Genomic DNA, 26,394 nt, shown 5'->3' on the forward strand with positions numbered 1-26,394 from the left:
GATTTTCTCTTCTGACTGCACAATGACATATGCGCGTGCGCTCAAATCAGTGAGAATAAGATGCGATTCAAACTTCTTAACTACTTTCTCTGTCGGAACGGTCGGAACGCTCGGGCCTATTAGGACATTATGGGAGTCGGCGTAGTCACAGTAGTCGTCGTCGTCCCCATGGAAATCGAGGATACGGTCATCTAGTTGTTGGCCGTTTTTCCGAGAGGTAGCGCTCGCAACGGCATGCGAGCGAGAGAGCCGAGACGTAGAGTGGGAGATGGAGCGTTCCATCAGTAACGCGTATCGTGTAGAGTGAAGTGGGGGGAGGAGGGCGCCCGAGAACGACGATATATAGTTGTGTCGCGAGCGGGTGGCGCGAGGCAAGAGGGCGAGCGAGAGGGAGCGGGAGCAGTAAGGATTGGGGCGCTTCCTGTCGTTGGCGTTAGCCTAAAAAGAAAAAGCCCGAAAGAAGCTAAATAGATCGAAGACCGAAAAAAGGAATTGTTTTTTCAAAGAAATATACAGTGAAGGAAAACTTGATTCAAAGAGATATATTGCTTCGTTGGTTTGTTAGTTAGTCGTGTTATAGAGCCTTGTAACGTTTTAACGAACGGTTGTGTCGAGGCCGAATGTCGTTTCAATGCGACGAAAATGGTGAAGTGTGGGAAAAAGTGGGCATTGAGTGAACGCTTCGATCTATCGAATCATGACAGAGGCGTCTGAGGAGTGAGTAAAAAACTGCCTTGAACACCTTTTCTTCCTCTCTCGTATCCATCAATAATGTCGTTATCATCAAACGAGATGATGTTGAGGTGGGAAAGCAGAATAAAAATCAACACATTTCGGCGATTCAAGTGTATCTACTGTGTTTTGTCGTTAAAAATACAAACTCGCGACGAAACAATCGTCTCAATGTTGTAATTAACGATTTCCTTTAAATCGAGGAGTTTTTTTTGTTCGGGATATCATTGAAAACAGGAATTAAGCACGGATTTTCAGGCAAGAAAGAACAATGTGTAGATTTTATTCCGTTCCATACTACCAGCTAAAAGTTGCAATTTTTGTCGTGGTTCTGTTCGCTCTCTCTCTCTCTCTCTTTCTCTCCCGTTCTATTCTGTCGCGTTTGTGTGTCAGTCCGACCAATACTCTTGCAATTTCCATTAGATCGTGGCCACGCACGCTTTCTTCGGGGCATTTATGAAGTGCTCGCGCCGCGAAATTCCCCCCACCTCCGTCCGCCCTTCCTCACTTTTTCATCAAAGTATGTGGGTGCGTGTGCACGTTACCTTCATTCATCGAATCGATGTCAATATACATGTGACTAGATTCTCCTCTTCTCCCTACTCTCTCCTCTCTCTCTCTCTTCCTCTGACTCTATTTTTTCCTTCTCCTTTGTTCTTTCCTGCTTTATTTTTTTTACTACCACCCAATTATTTTTTAGAGCTACTATCTCGGAATTTCAATGTTTGTGAAAAAACCTTCTCGTTGGAAACCCCCTTACCTCTTTATTGTTCATTCGTTGTCCTAACGAATACCACAAAATGAGGACACTTTAAGGACGTACCTACATATTTTTTCTATTCCTTTTTCATGTTTTGATAATTCACGTACAATCGAGAACTACGAGCTTTGAACAGAATCAGTGAAATTAGATTTTTGTAAAATGATATTTATCAACTCATGTGAAATATTGTCGGAAATAAAACAACGGATTTTGAATTCTTTTCGAAACAAATTCAGTTCTATATTTTGAAAACCGTTCTGAAATTACTACGTACCTGAATTATTTCTTTATGAAACTGACACTATCAAGTTTCCTTAATAATCAATATTATCGGATATGTTATAAATAAACGATTCTCGCCTCATGTTCCATGTGAAAAAATCATGAATGCTTTTCAAAGAATCTATCTCTTTACATTGTGTCTAAAAATTCACGAGTTATAACATTGATCCTTCACTTTGTTATTAAAATCACGAAAAACGTCAAATACTCAATCTAACGGAAATATTAGAGTAAAATAGGTTTCGCCCTTGTCATGAAGGAATAATTGTAACGTACAAATAATGTCTCCTATTTTAATCAATAATTTTCGAAATATTATGAAAATTTATCAAAATAACGAAATTTTCCGGAGAGCAAACTTATTCAAACCATAAATAAAAGAGTTCATACATAATGACATTAACTTTGGTTTGAGAGACACAAGAAATGATTTCATTTCAATAACTTATTGTTTTCCAAGTAGAAATTTCTAAGAAATGTAAACTAATCTCAAATTGAATATTCTGAAATGTAGAATTGTTAATGAAAGCTTAGATCTCTCGAGAGAACATTTATATTTTATTTGAATAGTTGTTTTTCCTACCTCACTGTCAAATTATTAATATGATGAATATATTGTATGATTTATTTAAAAAAAAAAGGAGAATCAAATTTCGTTGGTATTGAATACTTTTAGTGGAAATTACTTGGTGAGGGTACAAGCCCAGGTAATGACGAGGGACGACAGTACAGGCGGATGGGTACCTTTAAGCGGAGGTGGCCTCGCAAATGTCTCAGTGAGACGGCGAGCCATCTCCGTTGCTTTTCATCCGCCTGGATGTACTAACGGATCAAGGTCACCTACTCTACCATCCACAACTCCGACACATTCAGCGACTAGCGCTGTCACCAATAGTCAAACCGGACATGGATCATCCACGAGTTCACCCCCGGGAACAACCAAAAGAAGATATGAATACTTGATATATGGAAAACGAATCACCGACCAATCGGTACATTTTATTTGCTAATCACAAATATATTCTCTTGTTTTAAGATATTAGAAATATTTATCATCTTTTTCGCGAAGCAATTCTCCACAAAAGCTTATGTTATTTGGAGCAGTCTCTCTAAATAAGTAGTATTGGAGTTTGCATTGTGGTAATATAATAAAATTACTCCATTTTATCTTCCAGAAATTGTCGATAGCTAGATATAACTAATATTGTTCGTTGTGTTTTGATGATGCAGGCCTTTGATCGCACTAGTAATATTCGGAGCATGCGTTTCCATGATTTGAATCTTCCAGTTATAATCTTAATAGAAATGTTTCATGATTTTAATTTCGTATTCCTCAGGTTGTTCTTAGCTGTACAATTAAAAAGGACTTTCAATACAATAAAGTGATGCCAACTTTTCATCATTGGCGTACTGGAGAGAAAAAATTTGGACTGACATTTACAACAGCGGCAGATGCGAGAGCCTTTGACAAAGGAGTTAAAACAGCTGTGGAAGAGTTGTTGGAAGGTGAAACTTATTTATTCGTCTAAAGATGTTTGGGGACATTTGCACATTTTTCTTTGCCAAAAATTTGATTAAAGTTAAATTTCACAACTTTGAGGTATTGGTTTTCAATGCTGATAATTCGGACAAGTTTTGAGCTCAGTGTCCGAATTCAATATACTCGAGGGCTAGTCAAATAATGTTTTCCCATATTATCCTATCTATGAGTGATCTCATAATTTTTTCTACAAAGATTATGTACATATGAATTGGTTAAAATGTAAATCAAAGTATCTGATACAAATTGATAAACTCTAACAATATTATATTTGTGATACTGCTGCGTTCTTACATTTGTTTTGGCTCTATCTTTCGGTGAGTTGTAATCGTAATTCTTGAGATAATGCAAACTGAAAGGCACTTTTATGTAAAATTTTAGTAACGATACTCGTATTCTTTTGTAGGTTTGGCGGACGATGATCTCCACGGTTGTCACACAGATGTAGACGAGGACGACGTTTTTGTAGTACGTAAAATTTTGAAAAAAAATTTACAACAATTTATTTTTTCTCATGAAATGATACTTCTCCCCTTCATTTAAAAACTTAAAATATATGGCATAATCCACGATTTTATTCAATAAGACCACAAAAATGTTGAATAATTCTCAGATATTCATTGCAAAGTATCATCATATTAAAAATATCGTTTTTACTAAAATATAATATAAAAATTGATAGCTTTTTCTTTATCTCTTGTTTCTTCAGACGCTTAATTTACCAGTGGACAATCCGGACGCCCGACAGTCGGCGGAATCTCGTCGGGGGATCGTACAAACCTCGAATTACGAAACGCAGTGTACGGGTTTTGCGGATCCGTATAGACCGATTAATTACGAGACTAGCACCGACAATTATCCATACGTACAATTGACTCCGTTGAATCATGATTACATGTATCCGGTAATCGACGACCACAAAGGTGATCGCGTAACTGATCGACGAAATTCTGCAAGTTCACTCAAAAAGCCGGATATTATTGTCACGCAACCGACGAAAAATGCGGGGAAACGAGGCAATGTTAGATTACGATGCAAACATTGCCAAGAGCTTTACGCAGAAGAGCACAACCCAAAGGGATCGTGCGAATACTCACCCGATCCTATAAGACGGTGTATCGATACTGTTTCTTGTTTATTGTGCGCACAATGTATGCTCTATCATTGTATGAGCGACGCAGAGGGAGATTTCGCTCAAAACCCTTGCAGGTACGTACTCTTCCACTCTTCATTCTCGTCAAATGTTTTAGTGATTATTTTATCTTTTTAATTTACATCCAGTCAAATTATTATGTTATTATCGTGGTAATTATAATGTTGTTTCGCTATTGAGTTTATTAGTTAATCGTTCATTTATCGTGTTTGATTATCTCGTAACTTTTCTACTCTAACACGATATCGCTGTTATTTGTATTAAAAAAAATGGAACTCCATTCTCAGTTATTATTGTGCATACGTAATTAAATTTTCGAATATTTTCGAGTCCAATCGAATTGGTGGACCTCATTGTCAGATTTTCAAACTGTGACTCACGTCAGAGATTAATTTAATTGGAAATTGAATTCACAGTGTTGAGTGTTACTCTTCGATTCATTTCATTTTCATTATTACATTGAAAACCTGCAATTTCCTTAATGAGCCATAAAGAGCTACATCCAACGAAGAAGATATTTCTGAGTAAATTATATTCAAGATGTATTGAACAAAAAAAAAATGAATAATTTCATATTTTAGTTTAGAAACACAAAATGCAATTTTTTTTGATAATCTGAAATAAAAAAGGTTAAAGTTTCTCGCAATATAATTTCCTCGGAGACGGAGCCTGAATAGAAAAAATCCAAATACAGAAATATCGAAAAGTCTTCAAATTATCGACCGTGCTGAATCGACCGAAGCTGTTCCAAAAGAAACATCACACACATACACACACACACACACACACATGTTGCATTGATCAAGAATCCTTTGTTTGAATAATTGAGAATTAATTTATTAAATTGGATGAAATAATTCATTGAGTATAACATAATAACGGAATATGATTTCGTTGATTGTAATTAACGAATGACGTTTGTAAAGTTGTAGCATGGAAGAAGGTTGCTGCAGACGGTGGTTCGGTCTGGCTCTCTTGTCAGTGATAGCGCCATGTTTGCTATTATATCCGCCGTTACGCGCGATTCATCGTTGCGGAATGTCATGTGGAATCTGCGGAGGTCGTCATCATCCGATGGAATAACTGGAAACGCCCTTTTATATCTCTGAACCGTTTTTGCTCGAGCCAAGACGTTCGTCGGAGGGTACACGAAATAGTACAGTTCCGAATGTTTACGAATGCCACGATTTGAGCATGGGACGTTGTCAGAGATATCAAAGGGGCAGACAATTTCCGGTTCACGCTCTTATTCATCAACGTCATCTTTGAAGAATTGGCCTCCATGGATCAACCCATTACAGACCCTGCCGAGCAAGGGAACAACGAGCGAAAAAAAACGAAACGAAGACGGCGATTGAGCAACAAAAGATAATACGCAACAACTAAAACCACGAAACGATTGCAACGCGCACATACGTTTCTAACGCGATTCACGCATTGTACAGTTTGTATATTTTATTCTTTTCTCTCTCTCTCTCTCTCTCTCTCTCTCTCTCTCTCTCTCTTTCTCTCTCTTCCTCTTTCCTATCTCTTTCATAAGCACAAAACAACAAATCTTTAACTTTTATTTTCTATTTTTTACCGTTATTTCAATATTTATTCAACTACAAAGAGAAATCAATCGATTCCGGTATGTAACGACAATTGTCCGGGTTTTTCGAGACTTGTTAATGCTGGGACGATATTTCAGAGTATTATGTGAAAAATAAAAGTGTTCTCCTTAAGAAGTGATTACGAAAAACGCACTGCATAACCGAACATCTCTCGCGCCCACACAAGAACTTTGCATTCCTCTGAGTTTTTCAAATTCTCACCACTTTCAACGTACAATTATTACGATAAGTTACGCCAATTATTCAACGCAAATATTAACGTTCCATTATTATTTGCGATCCCCCAAAAATAATTATTCTTCTAATGCTTCTCCTCTTGTATTCGCAATCTCGAAAGTCCCGAGAATATTTTTGTTACCTTCAATTCACATTGAGATTGAAGCTTTTTTTTCACTTCGAATTTCCTCATCCCTGTTCGTTCTTCGAAGGTGATCCAAAAGTCGGTAACAATACGCGCGAGTGTAAAAGAGGTGTCTAAAACGTTTGTCTTCAAATACCAAGCGTGTACGAGGTACGTGAATCGACTTTTTCACCGACCGCGACATTTATAGATCACCTAAGATATTGATGAGTAATTACTATCCTTTGAGTAATTTTTTTCTGAATATGATCTATCATTTCTCGAAATCCCTATAACTCCAGAGTAATTCCCAGTTTATTGTCTGGTAAATCATTTTAAACGTCACTCGACAACAATACGATTTTTATTATTGAAAAAAAACATATGACAAAATCGACCAATCTCGAGTATACATCCCTCCACGTTTTGCCTTGCCCGATCGAAAATTTTCTTTTCAATACTTGGCGCCACGACGCTACTGCGCGTCTCTAGATCTGCTCGATGACACAACTCGTAACAGAAGTGTGCTATTCATGTTTTTCACTTAGTTTAGGCACAGAAATCATATTAGCTCAAATATTTTCTGTCTGTAGGGAATTTCTATCGTTCGATTACGAAACTGAAAATTTGAACAATGTTTCAAGAAAACTATTCAGTTTTTAAGAAGACCGCGATTTCTTTAAATTCACAGAAGTGAAAATAAAGAATATTTTCACTTCTGTGGGTTAAACGACTCTGACAAAACGTGAAAAATTTATTCAGCTGATTGAAAAACGTTATTGACGTCCAATCGTACAGAATTCACTTTTGTTCGTTATTTTTTCTTTTATTTTTGTTCTACCGACTCAACTAACTTCATTCAGGATATATTAACAGAATCTGCGTTGATATCGCGTTTTCGAAACGTCGTGTATCGAATCGCCGTTCTCGTATATTCGAAATTTTCGACATTTGTAAACAACAACTTAGCGAATAAAACTCCGATTCTTCGAGTTTAAGGGAAAAGAGGAAAAAAACTCGCAATGAAAGAAGAAAAAATGACAAAAATGTCGATCGAATCTCGCGTGATTGAGGAAAAATTTCAACGTGATGCAAGACAGAAATAACAGAAAAAAATGAATCCTTCCTCCACTTCCACAAATCCCCTCGACCTTTATCTCAGACATAAAAGTTCAAGTATTCTCTCGAGTTTCGACAATGTTACGATATTTTAAAAACTCCGAGGTTTACGAACGAACGAGAAATGTGAACAAAACAAAGATGAAAAGAAATAAGATAAGCGATTTTAACAGTCGAGAATTCTGTACCCCGCTGTGTGTTTTTAAGCTTTCTGTGTCTCATAATTGCCAATTGCGCCGATCGGACCCGCGCCCCCGCCCCTTTTCCATCTCGCCCCTTCATGTAAAACACCAATTTTACATCAATGTGTACACAAAAAACTTGTCGTTAAAATTTCATTACGATAAGATGCTAAGAAAACGAAAATGAGAAAAATAAGAATATTATACTGGCGAAGAAACGGTTCAATAGTTTTTTTATTTCACATCCCGAAATATCGCGATAGGTGAATATCGTCTTTGATCCCGGGTGAAAAAAATGCACGTAATTGTTACTTTTTTTATATTCTCTCACTTTTGTTACGTGCCGCGCATTTCGCAAATCTTTTGTTTTATTGTTTCTTTTTTTCTTTGCTCATAATCGCGAAAATCTCCCAGGTGAATTTTGAATCCAATGAAAGTATAAATTAAAATGACAAACAAACAAATTACGGATCAAGGTTTTATTTAGGGTTCGATCTTTCATTGGTCCATTATCGCACTGCGAGATGTGACACTATTTTCCGCGAGCATTTTCGCTTAAAAAAGAAAATTAAAAAAAAAAAAAAAAAAAAGAACCACGCTAATGAACACGTGGAGCATGAAAATATTTGGAGAATTTTCTTTTTTTTAAGAAACAAAAAATAACACCAAAAGAAAAACAAAATGAAACAAAACAAAAATAATAGGGTGTGTTCGATTTTATATTGACTTTTTACAGTTTTTTATATGCAAGAAGTAACAATTGATTTCTACGGGTTCAGAGGAATCGATCGTCACTTTTTGATTTAGAAATAGCACCTGTACATTGAACGATAATTATTTTATTATTATTATTATTATTATTATTATTATTATTAATTATTGCATTTTTTACGTGCACGCCGACTTATGTGATCGAGTAAAGAAGTCTAATAAGAGTCCAGTGATAAGTGTTTCAGTTTGAAAACAAACTTCGTCTTCGTTCATTCGTTCTTTCTCTTTGTTTTAATTTTCAAAATTGACTTTTTTTTCCGAAATTAATGCCGGCATGATTTCCCCAAAGTTTCAAACTTTATAGCCGACCGATGGGTCGCGAAAGTATTTTTATCTTTTGCTGAGCATTGACACTGGAAGTCGATGAAGAAAGAAGGAATAAAAAACAATTAATCGTTGATCGTTGACAATTTTTTTCTCTTCATGGTCGCCCGTAAGTAAGGAGATAGAAAAAAAAAACTAGACAACTCCGTTTTACCCCCTTAATTGAAAAATTTGTTGCACTCCCGCGCATCAAGGGTATTTAAAAAAAAAAATTATAACGAGGCGACAAAAAACGAGATTCTGAGAGATATTCAAAGCTGCAGAATCGACATTATCTCGAATCATGTGTATATATATATACAACGTATTGTTTACTGCCATAAACAACGGTTTATTGAATCGTCCACAAAGTAATCATCTTCCGTTCCCGTCTCCCGGACCCGAAGATCCTCCCATCACCTTTATTATTTACTTTCCATCTTTTCAAACACTAATTTCAAATATTTGCCTTGTTCAATGTAACATATATATATATATATATATATATATATATGTGGTACAAACGGTAAATTTTAATATCGTCGAGACACGTATTTACAGAGATATACACACAAACACACACACGCGCGCGCGCGCGCGCGAACATTAACACCTTCGTCTTTAGTTATGAATAAGTACAAAAGCTATTTTCCCAATAAGTCGTAAGTCGTTGTGATGACTATTACCAAATGAGAATATGTCGGTGTGTATGATATTTGCCGTGTGGGTGTGAGTGAGCGGAAATACGTCACGATGTAGGAAGTATATAGAGCGTGAGAATGTTGTTGTTGTTGTTCGAACGAGTGGATGATGTTTTTATTTAAGTTGCTTTTCTTGTCGAGTACGCGTGTCGAAGTGAGGCTGAATTATAACAAACAAAAAATTCGTAAACAGAACAACAAATACCAATATGTTAATGAATGAAAGAAAAAAAAGAGAACCACGTCTATAATTATATCGATTTATGACTGTAAACGGAATGTTATTATTATTAAATGAAAAAAATAAACAGAAAAAGAAAAAGAAGAAAATGATACTAAGTGAATTATGATTGAAAAGGAGCGATTTATTAATATAGAGAGATGCTCGAAGCGCGTCATTGATGATGATTATTGACACAGACACATAGATGTACATGTATAAAATTAAAGGGAAAAAAGATGAAATAAATCTATTCGTACGTATACAACCACATATACATATGTATATTTATACATATAAGGATACGTGCACAATGTATATTCATATATATCTTTATATGCATATGTATATGTATGTGTAAATTCAGATTCGTATGTTAATATTAGGAAAAACAAATGCGGAATCTTGTGAAATTTTTCGATTTGAAAAATTCATCGGGTCACATCGAAATGACGCTGCCCGCCGGTGACGAAGATAGAAAAAAAAATTGTACCGCGCGGGCAGCGTATTGTCGCGACGTCTCTTGTATAATGTTAATGCTGAAGCCCCTCGAATAGGATTTTAATCCACAAATTCATGATATCATAAATGTTTAAAATCTTGTATCATTGTAATTACAACAACAAAAACAACAAATGAGAATGAAAGAAAAAATTACACACGGAAAAACAAAAAGAAAAAAATATGAACCATAATCCAAATGTACGAAGAATAAATATATTGTATCATGATGGATGATTTAACCCGTCTCTTCGCTTTTTCATATTCTTTTTTGCTTAGTTATGCAATTTTTTTATATTTTTGTTTAATTTTGTTTAAGTGGATTTAATTGAATTCGTTAAGTTCCTTTTTTCTTCCGATTTGATTCTTTTTGAATGTTCACTTTCTCAGAGATTCCTTTAAAGGATTCAAGGATCTTCAGAATTTATTGATATTAGCCCTGTTGTAAGGCACGCACTGATTGCTACTACAGAAAATACTCAGGCTGCTTTTAAAAAATTGATTTATTAAGTATTGGTTTATTTATTGCTATTTCGATTGCTATACATCCTAATGTATTGTTACGACAGTGTATAAACTATATATTATATATATATACAGTAGTGAAGATTTTTTCAGATTTTTAGGTACGAATATTTGTACGATTTTTCAGACGTTCCATGAGAATTTATTCACTTTCTTTTCAGTGGGGCGCTGGTGTATGTCCATCGACATAAAAGTTTCTCGTTGCCTTCGGCAACTCCAATTCTATACCATCCAGATCCTTCGTTAATATTATTTGGCAACCTGAAAGAGCATAAATCGATGTTCCAACTCAGCGCTAATTGGAACTTTTCTGTTATCAATGTTAATGGTGCTAATTCACACGGTCTAATTAAAACGTGGAAATTGAAAACATTTGACTTGTTTCATCATCAGGATTATTTTTCTTGGCTCGAATTCATATTTTTTTCGTGATATTTTTCCTGTTGCATGAAGTAGATGACACCAAAACATGTTTTTCAGTTCTTAAAATGTGAAGTTTTAAAATTTGCTCATTTCAGTTCACAAAGAAAGCTGAAATATTGTTAAACCAATTGGGCTGATTGAAAAATTCTTCACATAAGAATTTCCCAATGGAGACTGAATGAATTTGGCAAAAACTAGAAAAATGGGAAATCAGAAGCTACCAATTGTGTTTGATTCCAGTGGCTTTGTCTTTTCATAAAATGGGTTTTCTACCGCAGTTGGATTCATCGAAGGATATTTTCAGTAAAAGTCTCAATCGGTTCTTCTATTTTCATAAACAACTCTTTCATGAAATTTAGCCAATTTGAACTTTCTAATAGAATGCTGAAAAAATTTGATTTTTGAAATAGATCAATTTTGCAGGGAATTTGTTTACGATGAAATTGTTTTTTCCTTTTATCTCAGGCTCAGGGCATAATGGACGAAAGAGTGAATCATGGTAAAGATATTCTTCGTAAGATTGAATACCTAGCCTAGAATTTTCCTTCAGGAAAGGTGCGAGATCTAGGAGATCCTCTTCCTGATCGGTAGCCGTAGGAAGTTTGTCCCTGTATTTGTCATGAACATAAACGTGACAAGTTGTGCAGGCGAGAGAAGCTTCGCAGGCTCCTTCCATTTCTATTCCATATCTGTGTGCCAGATATAAAGCATTGTCACCAACTTTGCCTTTGATCTCTTTCCTATTACCTGATTTATCGATGAATACGACATTGACACTATGAAGGAAGAAGAATAATGCAAGAGAAAAATTGAGAAAAATTGGTTTGGAAGAGGTTATTGTTAACGATTACAAATTTTTAAATATTTACTAACATTTCATCTGGTGATTTGGGATCTTGATGTTCGTATTCTCCGTGTGAAAGACCTTTGCAACAAAAGAATCACAATTACATTACAAAAAGATCGACCAAGTTCGCAGCATGTTTGAATTTCCCGGCAGAATTATTTTCCCGGTACATCGAAGAGAACGTTCTAACCATGTCTTACATTGTAAAGAAAATTGTGACAGACATGAGATGAAGGTTTTGTTTCATATCCAACGATAACTCACATTGGCTCGTAGTGATTTGACGATTGGTTATTTTCATCAAGTTTCTCGTTGACAGGTATTTTTTCTTCACGAAACTTCGCAATACGAAAGGACGCAAAACAAACGTCATAACGAAGGTTTCTCTAAACTTCACAAAATGTGCACAACATAAAAATTTATCAGATAAGGCTGGGTCTCGTCCTCGCATAACCCAGTCGGTGTGACGTTCGTACCGATCGAGCTGATTCACTCGGCGGACTCGACGACTGCGGTATAAGAAAATTCCCATGTGTTTCCACAAAATAGATAGAACTTTCGCTAAAGCACACACGCAAATGTAAAAATAACGAAATCGACGCAGAATTAATAAACTGATCGGCCGTGAGACCGAGAAATAATGAGTGACTAATCCTAAAAATAAAGGTAACAACGCGTTAATTCTTATATACTGACTTGAGACCGCCAGAAATGAGATGTAGGCATTGACGCACTTCATTATTTAGACTTGCAGTTGAGGGCGTGTTCAGGGTTTGTTTTGCTTACGAGCGTCGTTACGTTTTTTTCGATTTTTTAAGCAAATCTTTTATAGTCGCACGGACAAGTTAGTTGTATAATGATGCAAGTATCTTGAGTTTATTCATCATTGTTTTGATAGTTGAGAATAGATAATTGAGAAATGAAAAACCATGCAATAGCTTTCCACTAAATAATTTGTTTCGGAATGTGGAAGCAAAAATGGAAGAGAATGCGGAACAAAACCCTATTTTAGAAATTCAACAGATTCTCTGGTCGGTCATGATAAATGAATTTGCCTTCAAATTTACTCGTTGACGCAATTTTTTTTTACCTATGAAATATATGATTATTTCCAATTATACAACAAATACACGTTCAAATAATCGTTAATAAATATTCGGAAATATTCAATATAATCATGAATCTGCTTCAGGTAGAAAAATCTTGGAACGTTCTATCGTTTCGTACGATATTTCAAAAGGTTTCACACCGATCGGAATAGGGTATTTTACACCATGTAAAAAAATATATAAAAATGCATGATTATGATAGATTTCGTAAAAAGTAAACGAGAAACGTCAATATTTATTCATAAAATGCAATGTAAATTTTATAATTCAATTTTAAAGATCGTCTTTTTTCAACTGTTTTTCAAATGTCGAAAACGCCATCCGCCATATTGGATTCCAACGTGACGTCACTCCGATAGTAAACAATCTAGATTCTTATTGTGCGCTCTGTGTTATTTTGAAATTTTACAAGTTATTATGCACGTTTGTGGACTTTTATCATTCATTTTATTAAAATCGCATCATGGAAGACGGTTTTGTGAAAGCAGATAGTACAAATCTACCAATGATAAATATGTTGATGGTGGCGATGAATCCACAATTTTTGTGGTATTTTTACACTTGTATTATTGCATTCAGGCACGAGACACCAATGATAGACCACTATAACTCATTATTTTTACAAATCTTATTACTTGGTCTTTCGCAATTGTATTGTTTACTAACGGAGTGACGTCACAAACCGAAAAAACATGGCGGCTAGCGTTTCCGCGCGAAAATTGAAAATCATGAATAAAAAACAGTTTTCAAGACAGTTTTCGGTCTTATAAAATTGAAATAAAAATTCTACTGGTTTATTACGATCACAGGATTATTTTAAAACAGTTTTCAAAAAAAGGTGTAATACCCTATTTTAGTGACTCGTGTTGGGAGTTCGTCCGACAAACGGTGAATGGAAATCTATTCATTTCTCGCATTCTTCGGATGCTATCAATGTCATACGTTGCGAGCTCCCGATAATCGCGCACTCGCGTGCTTCCCAGTGAGCCGTACTATATGAACAAGACACGAGTTATTTCGAATCGTCGAGTCGTGTGTGCACGATTCTCACATTTAATTACGCGCGCGGTGCTCGTGCTCGAGATGTAATTCGTAATTGCACGTTCCTCAACTGCAGTTTAATCATTAAGGAGGCTTCGGAGATCGATATTTTTACACACTTTATAATATTTCTGGTTTCGTGTAACACATCTTATGCGTTTACTGTTACAACTTGAAGCGAGTTCAAAAATTACAGTAAATTAGCATATATTTTCAATTCGTCTAAATTTATAAAATACTTCATCTGAAATTTGATTTTTCTAATGTCCTTGAATATTCATTTTTCATTTCGCCACTGACATTTATTTGTTTCCAACATTGAATGCGTCGTTTGAATTTTGTAATGAACATTTTTCCAAAATAATTCAATTTTTATGTCCACTCTTACAAAGATTTATTATCCAAACAAAAATTTAGTAGAATTTCGTGAGTCAACTCCTATTTTGCAAAAACAACGATGCACTTATTTCGAATGTTTTCCAAAAAATTACCACGCAATTGAAGTCGTGCTGGAATCATCGATGTTTATTGGTCTCGAAAAAAGAATTCGTGAACTGACGAACGCGTTTGCTGTGTCTCAAATGTTTTCGTTCACATCTCAGAAAATAATTTTGCTACGAAATCTCGGGACTACGAACTCGGAGAGCAACGAGACAAGTAAATACTTTTCACCTCACTTCCGGGTGTGTCAACGTTCGAAAAGCAATAAGCCTTTCGCTCCAATAAAACGTAACTTTGAATAGCGAAAAGTTTTTCCGTGAAAGGGCAAACCACGGAGTTTTTTAGCCCGTGTCAACCAAGTCAAACGACCTTACATTTATTCCACGCTATTGAGTGAAAGCCGCTCAATAGAATAGAGAAATATGGGGGCAGAATGCCTCGCTGACAGCGAGCCTCTGTTCAGTAAAAAGCGCACCTGACTTCGGCCGTATTTCTTCATTCATTTTAGCGAATCGGAAGATGCGAGTGGCGAGTCTCGGGGACAACGGCCCCGAAGATTAGCTGACCCCCTTCGTGTTATTTAAGGTATAAAACTGGATGGATAGCTCGACCAATATCTGATTGGAATTTCCGTACTTGGTGATGCAATAAAAATCTGAAAAAATTCAACAACATTTGGAAAGCTGTGAACAACAATTATCAATAATAATATTGCCCAAAAGTTAATAAAAAATTGTTTAAACAATTAATTATTTAATAATTTTGCGGTGACCCATTGTTTTTTTTTTTACGAATCAAATGTGTGTATTTTTCCGAATGCTCATGAATTTTTTCACAATTTTCGTGGATTTATGAAATTTCTTGAAAAAATTAAAAAAAAAATTTTTTTTAATTTGAATTTTGGATATGTTTTAGAAGACATATTTACCATCAGTTTTGAAAAGTCTCAAGGTTACTGGATCAAAAATGCACAAATGGAGCCACTTGAAAAATTTAAAAAAAGGGAATTTCAAAAATCCACGAGAATTTTGATAAAAATCATGAGCATTCAGAAAAATGCGCACATTCGATTCGTAAAAAAACACAAGGGTTTACTGTAAAATTGTTAAAAAATTATTTATTTAAACAATTTATTAACAACGTTTGGGCAATATTATTATCGATAATTGTAGTTCATAACTGTCCAAACGTTGCTGAATTTTTTCAGATTTTTATTGCGTCACGAAGTACGGAAATTCCGATGAGGTACAATTTTTGCTCGAGCTGTCCATCCAGTTGTACCTTAAAAAATCCATCCAGTAATACCTTAAGGTGTCCCCTTCTCGTTCCCTTCCACGCCTTCTTTAGCAACCAACATCGTAGCGATTCCTATCATTTTCGCGTACCGTTGAATAATTGAATATAGTAGAAATCGGCTAGTGGAAAACCTGGAGAAACGGTCTCGTCTCATTTTCAAGGTGCGCGATTATTTAGCTTCTAGTCGAGTTGGTTTTGAGAACTCAAATAAATTCGACGAGTCGCGGTCACGGCGTTGGGCAGCAAGTCTGATGAAAATGTTCGCGGGCCTCGGAAACTCGAATGAGGCTTTAATTTATTTCGGGTCCGAGGCGTGCCAATTCCAGTTGAAATCGCGTTCCCTCGACGGTCAAGATTCAGAAGGAATCGTTGAAAAACTACCGTGGAATCTTATCCCGATGATGAAATGAATTTTTGTCCAAGAGTCTTCGAAGATGCGGATGATTTGGTCGATTTTCCGAACGCCGCGGCCTGAAATCTGTGCGAGGAATTCAAAGGTAGAGATCTTTACGAAAAAAATGTGCCGAAAAAGTGGGGGAAAGAGGCAAGAGTTTTCCACGAGGTTCGAGGAGCGTTCGGAGGAGATAAAAAGGAGTAAGAGAGCACAGGTAAAATCGACAGCACCTCTGTAATCCGGTGTAACGGTAAAAGGCACGGATGGTGGCGGTGCGTTACGGCAAGCAGTCGAAACGAAAAGTCTTTAGGCGAGGTCGACCGCATACCTCGAGCCGATCCGCGTCCGAGAGGCAGTCTCGTCTCGGCGAGCCTTTCGGGTATTAAAATCGTTTGTGCACTTGGTCTCGTCGTGCGCAGGGCTTGGTTTTTTAACAGTGACAGTACCGAGAGTAAACTCGAAATAGCTGGGACGAAAATAGACGGCGGGCTCCTCGATAAGGGGGGGCAAAAGGTGTCGATCGATTGACTGGTTTTTAAAAAAATCGCTCGTTTTGGAGTGTCAAGTGCGGTGAGGATATTGTGTGAAAACTCGTGGCGGATAAAATTTGGGGTGCCGACCGAAAAACTCGACGTGACAGCTCCGCTTGCTATTCGCAACGTTTTCTTTTCTGATCGCTCTGCTGCTCGGAGCTGCGCCGACTTTTTCACTTTCTACCGATCTTTGGATCGACTTTTTGCATACTTCTCGGTCGTTTTCGTGACAGTGTTACTACCACTCGTTGGGATTATCGGCGCTCTCGTGGTTTGTCAAAACTTTTGGACCCCTCTCCCTCGCCCTGGTGCTGGATCTACGTGGCTCGAGTTGACGAAGGTAAGCAGCTCACTCGGATGCAACGAGAGGAAGAGAGAAACGAGGAATGGTGGATCACGAAGATCGCGTTTCCCCGTCCTCCTCACTCCCTCTCTTCCTTCTCTTTCTCTCCTCTTCGGGCACTCCGAAGAACTCTGCTCGCGAAGCACTTCATGGCACGAGGTCTCTCACTCGGAGGTAGAAATGCTGCCTCGATCTCGCGGGAGACTTCGATGCCCGGCGAAGAAGATGTCACGAATTTATCGATCGAATATCTCACTTCATTTTGGTCGGGATAAATTCCTTCGAACAATACCCCGCGAAGGTTCGATCGCGCGTCATTATTTTGTATTCGTGGAGCGTTGTGAATCGTTTCAATCCATCGCGCTCCGGAGGACGACATTTTTTAGCTTCTCTCTTTGACAGAATTCTTCGAAAGATTCCAATGGCTCTGGTGTCAAGAAAACTGAAAAACAATTAGAACGAGCTCTGACCGATTCCCCGAGGAAATCGTCGGCGTTTATCACCTTCAATTTCACGTACCTGCCGATTAATGAAAACGAGGGGCAATTACCGTGCGGAGATGACACGAACGATTTAGATTTTTTCTCGTAATTAGACGCGAGGTCGATCCCACGAGCTTTCGGTCCGCCTCTGAGAACGCGTGCCTTCGGAATTTCTTCCGGCATTTTTTCCCGTCTAAAAGTAACAGCCGAAATAAATAACAATAATCCCAGCGAGCGAGCGCTCGTAAAACTGGCGAGCTGCGTAAAGAGCGACTCGTCTCCTCGATATTTCGTAGAGTTTGTTCCAACTGACACTCGATTATTCAACATGAATATTCTAATGAGTGATTTGTTGATCTTCGAGTCCCAAGCTTGGCGCGGCGATTTTTTCCTTCCGAGAATGCGTTTGCCTTTCCCCCGTGTGTCGCGCGGCGTGACAACTCATCGGCGAAATTATGCGAGGAGCTCCGCGCGAGCCTCAGGCAAATTCTCATCTCGGAGCTTTTATAATCGTGCCAAGAGTCGCGATCGCGTGTAAACAGAGTGTCCGAAAAATGCTGGCACTCGGAAAAGCGAGAAGCTGAACGGCGAGTTCCCGCGGGGGCTCAAAGTTTCGTTTTCTGTGTAGCAAAATCGATAATTTGGTTGATCAATTAATATATTTCGACGCGATCACGCATCGCTGAGCAAAATAACTGCGGAGGCTTCTCGGCGCTCCTTCGGAGTATCGTAACGTCATGAAAATACTCGTGGTACACCCTGTATCGAGGAATGCACGTGTGAGTTGCCACATGCCAGTGTGATCTCTCACGAGGCAGCAACGAAGATGACGAAACGTCTCCCGAGGAACGTATGTCTTAATAATAATAATAATAATAATAACGACAACAAATGTTAGCCGCGAATACAGGCCCACACGGAGGTATACGCATTGTAAATTAAAGCGTACATAAAAACTGGAGAATATATGGAGTGCCTGGGGTGTTATTTTTCCGGAATGCCGGACGTATAGTTCGTACGCGGCTAGGAGAAAGACAAAAATGGCGAATCCACGTGTTAAAAACAGCGGAGCACAAACAATTTTTTATTATCTTTATTCGAATACTTACGTTGAAAATTCATTTCCTGTGTATAAGCGATGAGGAGCGATGGAGAAAACGCGGTAGTGAAATAGAGACAGAAATCCGAAAATTTAAGGCTCGACCGAAAGTCGAGCACGGACTTTAATTGCTTAAAGCAGCGCAGATAGAAAGTTGCCTATGCGAGGCTTACGTTATTGGGAGAAAGAGGGAGAAGGGGGGGGGAGGGGTGCGAAACGAAAGAAAGCGTTATCCGAGGCAACGAGAAACGCGACGATTCAACAAGAAGCACGATTATTGAATTCCAATTAATTCTCAAGGGTAATCAGAGCGGAGCTTTGGCCACGACCTCGGGTGGGGTCGTGAGAAATGAATACAAGCACCGTTATCAATATTCGCATGTAAAATACGCACACGCGTATGAATTCCCACGTGTAAACGCACAAAAAGGATATCACACGAATCGACACCTCACGCTCCACGGATTCCCAGCAAGATTTCTCGCTCAGAATGCCATAAAAGCCCGTCAAACGCAAGGGCTCAACTTCAATATTAATACATGCTCTGTAGAACAGCTTTGAGGCTTTCGAGTCGCCAATACTCCCGATACGCTGTGCAGACGGGGCTAGAACGCGTTGGTATAAATTACCAGTTGGAGCGGTGAACGTGCGGGGCGCAATTTCTCATTCGTCCTCTACTTATAAATATATATAAATCCACGTATCTCAACTCCTTTTCGTAACTGGTATATCCTGCAGTCTCGAAGGTCTCCAGCCCCGAGAAATCTACTCGGGATGTACTATAGATATGTAGCGTTTGCCTTCGCAAAACGCAGTCTCTCGGAGTTGGAGAACGCAGAGTCCAACGATATCGTAACAACCATGAGGCAGCCATGACACATTTAATCCTTCGCAGTCGAATTCCTCGTGTTCATCGACGCTTTCGACGCGAGGATTTCGGCTTGCTTCAAGCCGTACTGTCAACTACAAAATATTAACTAATGACTCGTACTTGTTGTTATTCGATCAATTAAATTTGCCGGATCGTTCATTTCATTTTTGGTTAATTTGTTCCGTGGTTGCTTCCTCAAAGATTACTCACTGCTCGAGCGAAAAACCCGAGCGCGGCGAGCGCACTATTTTTCTGATGGAAGCATCGGAGGCTCGAAAAAAATGTCTACCGCTAATCGATCGATGCGCGTGATCAAATACTACGACTCGACCGGGGATAGCTTGTCTTGACAGACCGCGGATGCCGCTGAGCGACCGCGCACCGACTCTGCGTACTGTAATTATTCATTCGCTTGGTCAATGTGAAGAAATTGTGGTGGGAAGAAAGTAGAAGATTTTCCGTCGGCATGTGACTCCGTCCCGAAAGAAAACGTGAGTTTTGTCGAATTTGTCGAAATAACGGACACATTTCGAGGAGGAATGAAGACGACGCTGAGGTTTGCAACGTGGTCGGACGAAATGGAGGAAAGAAACATGTGGAATTCACCAATTTTTTATTTCACCAAGTATCGGTGGAGGCTGAAAACTACGGATTGCAAATTCGGCAGGGAACGAAATCGGAGAACAACTGAAATTGTTGGAGAGTTTTTTAAGATTGGTTGGACAACGTTGCGAAGCTCGGCGTCACGGGAATCCAGTTACAATGCAAACTACGAGAAATTTCGTTGCTGCATCGTATAAAAATGGGTAATGACGTTGCTGAATAATGGACGAGGGGAGGAAAGAGAAAGATGAAAAAATGAATGATCGTTGAACATGCACTTCCTGTGTACCTCTATACACACTCGATCGATGCACTTAATGCCTTTTTCTTTCGATACGAACTCCGGGGTAGAGAGGAAAGAAGAGTGATTTTAAAAGCAGGGATAGCGTGATTGCGAATTACGTAAATACTCGGCTCTTGTATCACACATCGAGAAGCGAGATCTCCTCGTCGTGCTTTCTCTGTCTGACCTCGATATCTCCTCGACGAAACTCCGATTCTCTTCTCTCTCCTTCGCTCGTTACTCAAGAGCTCTTCTCTCACTCGTTTTCATACGCTGCACGACTCATCCAATGTTTTGAGATCTTTGCGCACTTGTGCCAACAGCATCGACGCATAGATATGCACTCAGAGATGGGTGTACGTTTAATGTGGCAGGCCACGTGCTCCCAAAGCATTCGACTCTTTCAATATGCTTCTGGGACTCTTGCCAAGATCATTCATAGAGAGGATGACTGAATCCGAGGTGTAGAGGCTCGGCAATAACTGGCCCTTTCGCTTGTAGCGTTACGAAGCACTTTTTCCGAATCCTACGCTCGATCGAAGAGCTTTTCATTTCCATCGGATACAGAGTGTTTTTTCAATCGTTGGAAGCGCGAGCTTCGAAGATGGAATACTCGCGATGCAACCGCGCTGTTCAATCGACGAAATATGCGTCAGCGCGAGAAATAATTTCCCGTTGCCAAAGCAAATATAGAAAAAAAAACAGGATCGTCGAGATCGACGAGCGTGAAAGACGAGACTGTGTTTACGCATGTTAAAATACTAATGCAGCGAGGAGAGCGACAACGAACAATCGTCGTCGCAGCGTCGTTGTTCCTCGGCGCGTACAGTGACGAAACTTTCGTTTCGTATAAATCTCTCGCCAGCGCTCCCCATTGTGTTGAGTGCAGAGCCTTTTTAGTTACCCATTTGTCGCTCAATATCGCGCACGTGGATGCAGGGTGTCTCGGAAATTGTGTCGAACCTCTCGCAAATCGTGAAGAACCCGAAGAAGAAAGTCTGGAGATTTTTCCAAAAAAATCCGCCATTGTTGAAACAATAGCGGATTCTCTGTCCAAGACATTGGAGCTAAACATTTTTAAAGCCGTTTTTCTTTCGAACATTCATCCGCGTAATGCAAACCTCGAGCCCTGGCTTTTCGATCGTGCCGTATGTACGCCTCGCCTACACGTTTCATTCTCCCAAGTTGCGAGCGTTCGATCGAGGGTGACTAACTCACAAATCTCGAGACAAAACGAATTGCGAAATTCTCCGGCATTCGTTTTACGAGGGCAATAAGGACAGCGCTCAGCCTTTTGTCTTTTCCTTTTACAACGCGCGACTGCACTCATTCATACGCCTCGGTAATAAGATATTTAATGACAACAGAAACGTTTATAATAACAATTACGAGGAATCAAATTCTCCGCGATTATGCTGGAGATATGTTTGTTTGTTTTTCAGCTGCCCGCGACAGCAAAATATCCGCGACAAAATGTTCTCGTGGCGAAACATCTCCAAGAGATGGGGAAATAACTCAAATTTATTCATTGCACTTAATTCTTTATTAAAAAGGAACAAATTCATAATTTTCCTCCTTTTTGTGACCGAATGAATTTCAACCTCATGACTATACGCTTTAAAGTGTAAGACTACATTCACAAAAGGGAGGAAAACATTGATTCTCAACAAGTTGTTCTAGTTTAAGGAGGTTCTTAGGTAAAAAGTGAAAAAAAACGTTGAAAAAATTGTATTTGTATACTCAATGCCAAAGAATGTTATCACCAAATTTTATCAAACTCTGATTATTTACATTTCGTGATCCAACCTCCTTAAGATATTACAGATATTTTGTCTTCCGGATATTTTATCATGAGGATATTTGAGCACAGTTAAATCTCAACAAAAATTCATTTCTATACCTAAGAAAACGCATAAAATTTCTATCCTCATACATCTCGCTATCTCATAAGGTGGAAACGTTTTCTGGCAGAGATGTTGCGCCGTAGAAATAAGTTTCTGAAATGAATAATTTTCATGTATTTACCGATGAAAATTTCCTGGCAGAAAGCGAATCTGGTAGAGTCGTTATCCGGTAGGATTGTGCATCGGACTAAATCTATTTTTCGAAACGAGTTTTTACCGTTCGGTAGAGTGGTTACGGGCTGGTGTTTGACCGTGGTAGAAATGTTGCGGGACTCGTTTTCTTGGGTACAAATGAATTTTGGTTGAGATGTATAAGTGTGCCGGATATTTGTCGTTGGATGTTTTGTCGTCTCCTCGAAACGCGTGTTACCTATTTTAATGACGCTGTTTGGCAACACACGATAAACACAGTTTATTTTGCTTCCAGGCAGTATCGATTGCCACGGAAGCGAAAAATGAAGGGAAGCATTGGTCAAAGATCGATCTAACATCAACAGGAGGATGTACACCGAGTGGCAAAAGGTCAGTTCACTTCTCCGCGAGGCCCACGATAATATATTTATCGTAACGATGTAATTTTGTGAATGAAAGATCCAGCGGATGTTAATTTATGACGAATAATAGTAATTAATTGTGCTCTTTGGTTGCATCGTGTGCGGAGGATTAACGATTACATTTCATTACAAATGATAAGTAATTCCTCGTCATATGGTACGCGCGGGGGCTGCATAATCTGTACACGTTGTGTGGAACACTCGTTCCATTTATAATATTCCTATTCACGCGATTATGTGCTCAACAAATATAATAGATACGTGTGCGTTGGCTGAGTCGCTCCTGGATCGAGTCAATGATCTGTGGATCTGCGGAGTTTGCGCGCTTCGAGTTTCTGCCTGTGCACACGTAGCTACGCCAAAGGAATTGCGTTGCGCCGCACGTGCTAAGCCACTTTCCAATATGACTTCTCGTTGAGCTGCGAGTCGATTCACGGAGCAAATAACCGGAGTAAAAATGTGGATCAATGTGACATTAATGGTCTAGAATAAAATGAGCGTCGAGGAGGAGGCTGTCGTCAACTCGCCGATCGCATTTCCGTACGCGTTGTCGTTTGTGTTTGTCCGAAGAAAAATTGCTCGACAAAAATGTAGCGCTCTTCTGTTATCTTTCCCGGGGATCTCCGTCGACGGGACCGAGAAAAAATGGAGAAATCGAAATCCTTTTATTCACGGAGTATAATGAATAATTGAAGGCTCGCTATGCAAGCCCAATTAATCGTTAAGGGGGAAACGGCCGAGGGAATCCGACAAGCGAATGCAGTACCGTTGCCGCAGTTTTTCGCGTTACGAGGATGAGCGACCAATGCTTTCGTCGGCTGATTCATTGAATTGTCGAATGAGTCGTTTTCAAACGTGGACTTTTGCGTTGGAAGTATAAAATCGAGGGAGATCGGTAATACCGGTAAAAGGTCTGGTTATAGAGTCTTTCCCGTTGAAACGCGACGGCGGCGGAGAGGCGAGGAGGAGAGACGGGGATGCAGCGTGCGTATTTAGCGCGTAATTTATATAAGAAGAGAGGCACGCTTGGTTCCACCCCAAAGCACTTCGATGCATTGGCGTGAGCAAAAAGTTCTTCTAATCGCCATTTTTCCTCGGGGAAGAACGTTCGCAAGTAGCCTCCTAAAAGCGACGAAAGAGCAGCCGCGAAGACGGAACGGAAGCCTCGCAAGGAGGCGAACGTCGAGCGGATTGTCCGTGGTCAGGATCACGCGTCTGCGGGAGGCCGTCGCGGGAGCCGCTTGCGCGAAGGAGACTGCACGAGGGGCGTCCAATTAATGTCCAAGATTAATTAAGCCAGTGGAATCTACGCCACTGCAAAAAGTGTTCTGTTCTACGGCATAGCGAAATCGTAACTGAGGAGAGGATAGCCGTGTGTTGGCAGCTCACTTAGCTGCAGTCTGCCCAGTTGCGCATCGAACATCCGCGAGATCGGATCACCTTTCGAACTATATTTTCCGATTCGAATTTAGCCGTGCACCAACTTGTACTTGGCCGACTCGCTCGAATTTAGCGTTGGAATTTATCGGGGGATTAAAAATCCGGTCGGTTCGATTCATCGCAGACGCGGACGTGCCTTCGATTTTCTCGGCCGTTGTGGAAAGACCGTTATCGAAATCCGCTGGATGGACGTGAATCGTGTTCCCGACGCTTCGGCTCCACGTACACAAAACACTATACTTTTCGACTGGAAATTCTCTTTTTCTCTTCGATGAACCAATGACCCAATGAGCCCGATAGTTTCACAGTCGAGCCAGTACGCACATATCTTAAACAGCCTCAATATATACTAATTTCTCTTGTGTGCGCAGACGCGCGCACACGAATGTGTACTTTTGGTGAACGGTTAACCGCGCCTCCGGTGAATTCGCCCAGTGCTACGTCGCCTCGCATATCCATTAGACTATTTAAAATTCGAGAGGCGTACGAGCTAGTGAGCTCTGTGTGCTCGCAGCAGAAAGGAGACTCGACATTGCCGAGAGAATCGGTTCGTTCGTGTCCCGATTGTTAAAAATCTTTACGAGAGCCGCTCCAAATGGCCTCTTGACTCGTTCTAATTGAACAGTACACAAGCGAAAGAAGGCGAGGGCGATGGAGGGAGAGAGGGAGAGAGGCAAAATAAAAATGGACGACGCGGAACGTGCTAGGTAACGCGAAGCACGGGGTTGTTCGCGCATTCAACCTCATGCAAACATACATTCGTACGTGTTTCTGCATATTCCGGATGCAAAATGTGTGCGACGGTACAACGACCCCGATCAACGAGGAGTCGCCTAACGCGAATGTAGTCGCCACCAATAAAATTACAATAAAAGAAAAATTACAATAAAAGCTCGCGGGATTAAGGAAAATTGGAGGCCAACGGTGATTAAGTGGCGGGGAGTGAGGAACGAGCCTCCTCAATTAATGTCATTGCTAATTGATCATTATCCCAGAATTTATGATTCTCGTTAATTGAAAAGTAATACACCGTTACTGTTAACGTCCATTTGCGCAGTGATAATCTTCGAGTATATTTAGTATAATGAGAAAAGTAATCGTTCGGTGCAACGAAATAGACGTTGGAAGGAGCAAACCAGAGAAATCTTTCACCGGTGTAGACAACTGGTGCATTGACCCCGAAGTTAACGGAAGCGAGACACATCCGAGAGTACTTTGAGAAATCATCATAATGTGTCTATGTTACATTTTGTTCGTTTAATTGTATCGCAGAATCGTTCATCTACTCGCTGCATCGTACGCGTCGAGTCATGGAAAAGTGGAAAAAAACGGAGTGATCGGTTCTGCAAAAGTGGCACAAAGGTTGTTCGGTAAAGTGAGCTTTTCGAGGTCAACCTCGGAAGTTTATTGGTCCAATGAGAGCCTAATATTCTATAAAAGTGTTGAACCGAATCGGTAAAACGGAAGAATTTTGGGCAAACGAAACTTTCGAGCGAGTGTTGTTGGTTTGCGTCGTAATCAGCAATGGTCCCGGTCCTATCGAAGTTGCAAAAGCTTCGTGATGGATGCCCCGAGGAGTTGGTCACAGAAAGAGCGCGGGACCACCGGCCGGACGGCTTCGGTGCGACGTGAAAGTTCATCCTCGTCATCCAGACGTCAAACGACGGTCCATCAGCAACAGCAACCTCGGGGCAATAAACATGATTCGAGGGGCCGGTCTGCGAGACCGGAAACTAGCCGCGGGAGCGCCGAACCGTTGTCCGTGAGACGAGGGTTGCATAATTCCGGATTGGAACGCGGCCCAGACCCAGATAGCCTTTCGAATTCGTGCGCATTTTCGCGCGGGACGAGTGCCGAAGTAGCAGGCACGTCCGGAGGTCAACGGGTGCAACATGCTTGTGAGGAAGGTCATAACGGTGCTTCGGTCGCGCGTCGGGTCGGTAAAAACGGAAATAGGAAAATGGCCACGCAGGATGATGAAGAGGA

At 39.7% G+C, this 26,394-nt stretch overlaps 3 protein-coding genes across 6 annotated transcripts in view; 2 read left to right on the plus strand and 1 right to left on the minus strand.

Annotated features, from left to right (window-relative positions):
- Myo10A (Myosin 10A) overlaps window positions 1–26,394 on the plus strand; it is a 78,056-nt gene that overhangs the window by 1,263 nt on the left and 50,399 nt on the right. For 2 of the 3 annotated variants that reach the window (XM_043425996.1, XM_043425998.1), the window contains exons 1-2: window positions 16,643–17,169; window positions 22,842–22,936. In XM_043425996.1, coding sequence (XP_043281931.1) covers window positions 22,916–22,936 — 21 coding nt within the window. In that variant the 5' untranslated portion in view covers window positions 16,643–17,169; window positions 22,842–22,915. Of the gene's footprint in view, window positions 1–16,642; window positions 17,170–22,841; window positions 22,937–26,394 lie in introns of those variants that run through there. The other variant, XM_043425997.1, reaches the window with a different exon arrangement.
- Spred (Sprouty-related protein with EVH-1 domain) lies at window positions 348–10,462 on the plus strand. 2 transcript variants are annotated; one of them, XM_043426007.1, is made up of 6 exons: window positions 348–717; window positions 2,454–2,769; window positions 3,115–3,283; window positions 3,760–3,785; window positions 4,027–4,526; window positions 5,397–10,462. In XM_043426007.1, exons 1-6 carry the CDS (start codon window positions 698–700, stop codon window positions 5,551–5,553), a joined length of 1,188 nt encoding a protein of 395 aa, XP_043281942.1. In that variant the 5' UTR covers window positions 348–697; the 3' UTR covers window positions 5,554–10,462. The 2 variants fall into 2 exon arrangements, with proteins under 2 accessions (XP_043281942.1, XP_043281941.1); XM_043426006.1 differs by having other exon boundaries at window positions 349–717; window positions 3,724–3,785.
- On the minus strand, window positions 10,706–12,652 carry Fdx1 (Ferredoxin 1). Its single transcript, XM_043426010.1, has 4 exons — window positions 12,280–12,652; window positions 12,042–12,093; window positions 11,697–11,944; window positions 10,706–11,006 (listed from the first exon to the last, which is right to left on the minus strand). Exons 1-4 carry the CDS (start codon window positions 12,545–12,547, stop codon window positions 10,903–10,905), a joined length of 672 nt encoding a protein of 223 aa, XP_043281945.1. The 5' UTR covers window positions 12,548–12,652; the 3' UTR covers window positions 10,706–10,902.

Source organism: Venturia canescens, chromosome 8 (assembly GCF_019457755.1).
Source record: "Venturia canescens isolate UGA chromosome 8, ASM1945775v1, whole genome shotgun sequence".
Taxonomy (NCBI): Eukaryota; Metazoa; Arthropoda; class Insecta; order Hymenoptera; family Ichneumonidae; genus Venturia; species Venturia canescens.

Excerpts from the sequence above, each read along its gene's own strand:
- Spred (XM_043426006.1), top strand. The coding sequence starts at position 698 with ATGACAGAGGCGTCTGAGGA. Across the intron at positions 718-2,453 it reads ATGACAGAGGCGTCTGAGGA|TGGAAATTACTTGGTGAGGG; the intron begins GTGAGTAAAAAA and ends GAATACTTTTAG. Across the intron at positions 4,527-5,396 it reads TTCGCTCAAAACCCTTGCAG|TTGTAGCATGGAAGAAGGTT; the intron begins GTACGTACTCTT and ends ACGTTTGTAAAG.
- Fdx1 (XM_043426010.1), bottom strand. The coding sequence starts at position 12,547 with ATGGGAATTTTCTTATACCGCAGTCGTCGAGTCCGCCGAGTGAATCAG. Across the intron at positions 11,945-12,041 it reads CCCAAATCACCAGATGAAAT|TGTCAATGTCGTATTCATCG; the intron begins GTTAGTAAATAT and ends CTTCCTTCATAG. Across the intron at positions 11,007-11,696 it reads GAAGGAAAATTCTAGGCTAG|GTTGCCAAATAATATTAACG; the intron begins GTATTCAATCTT and ends ATGCTCTTTCAG.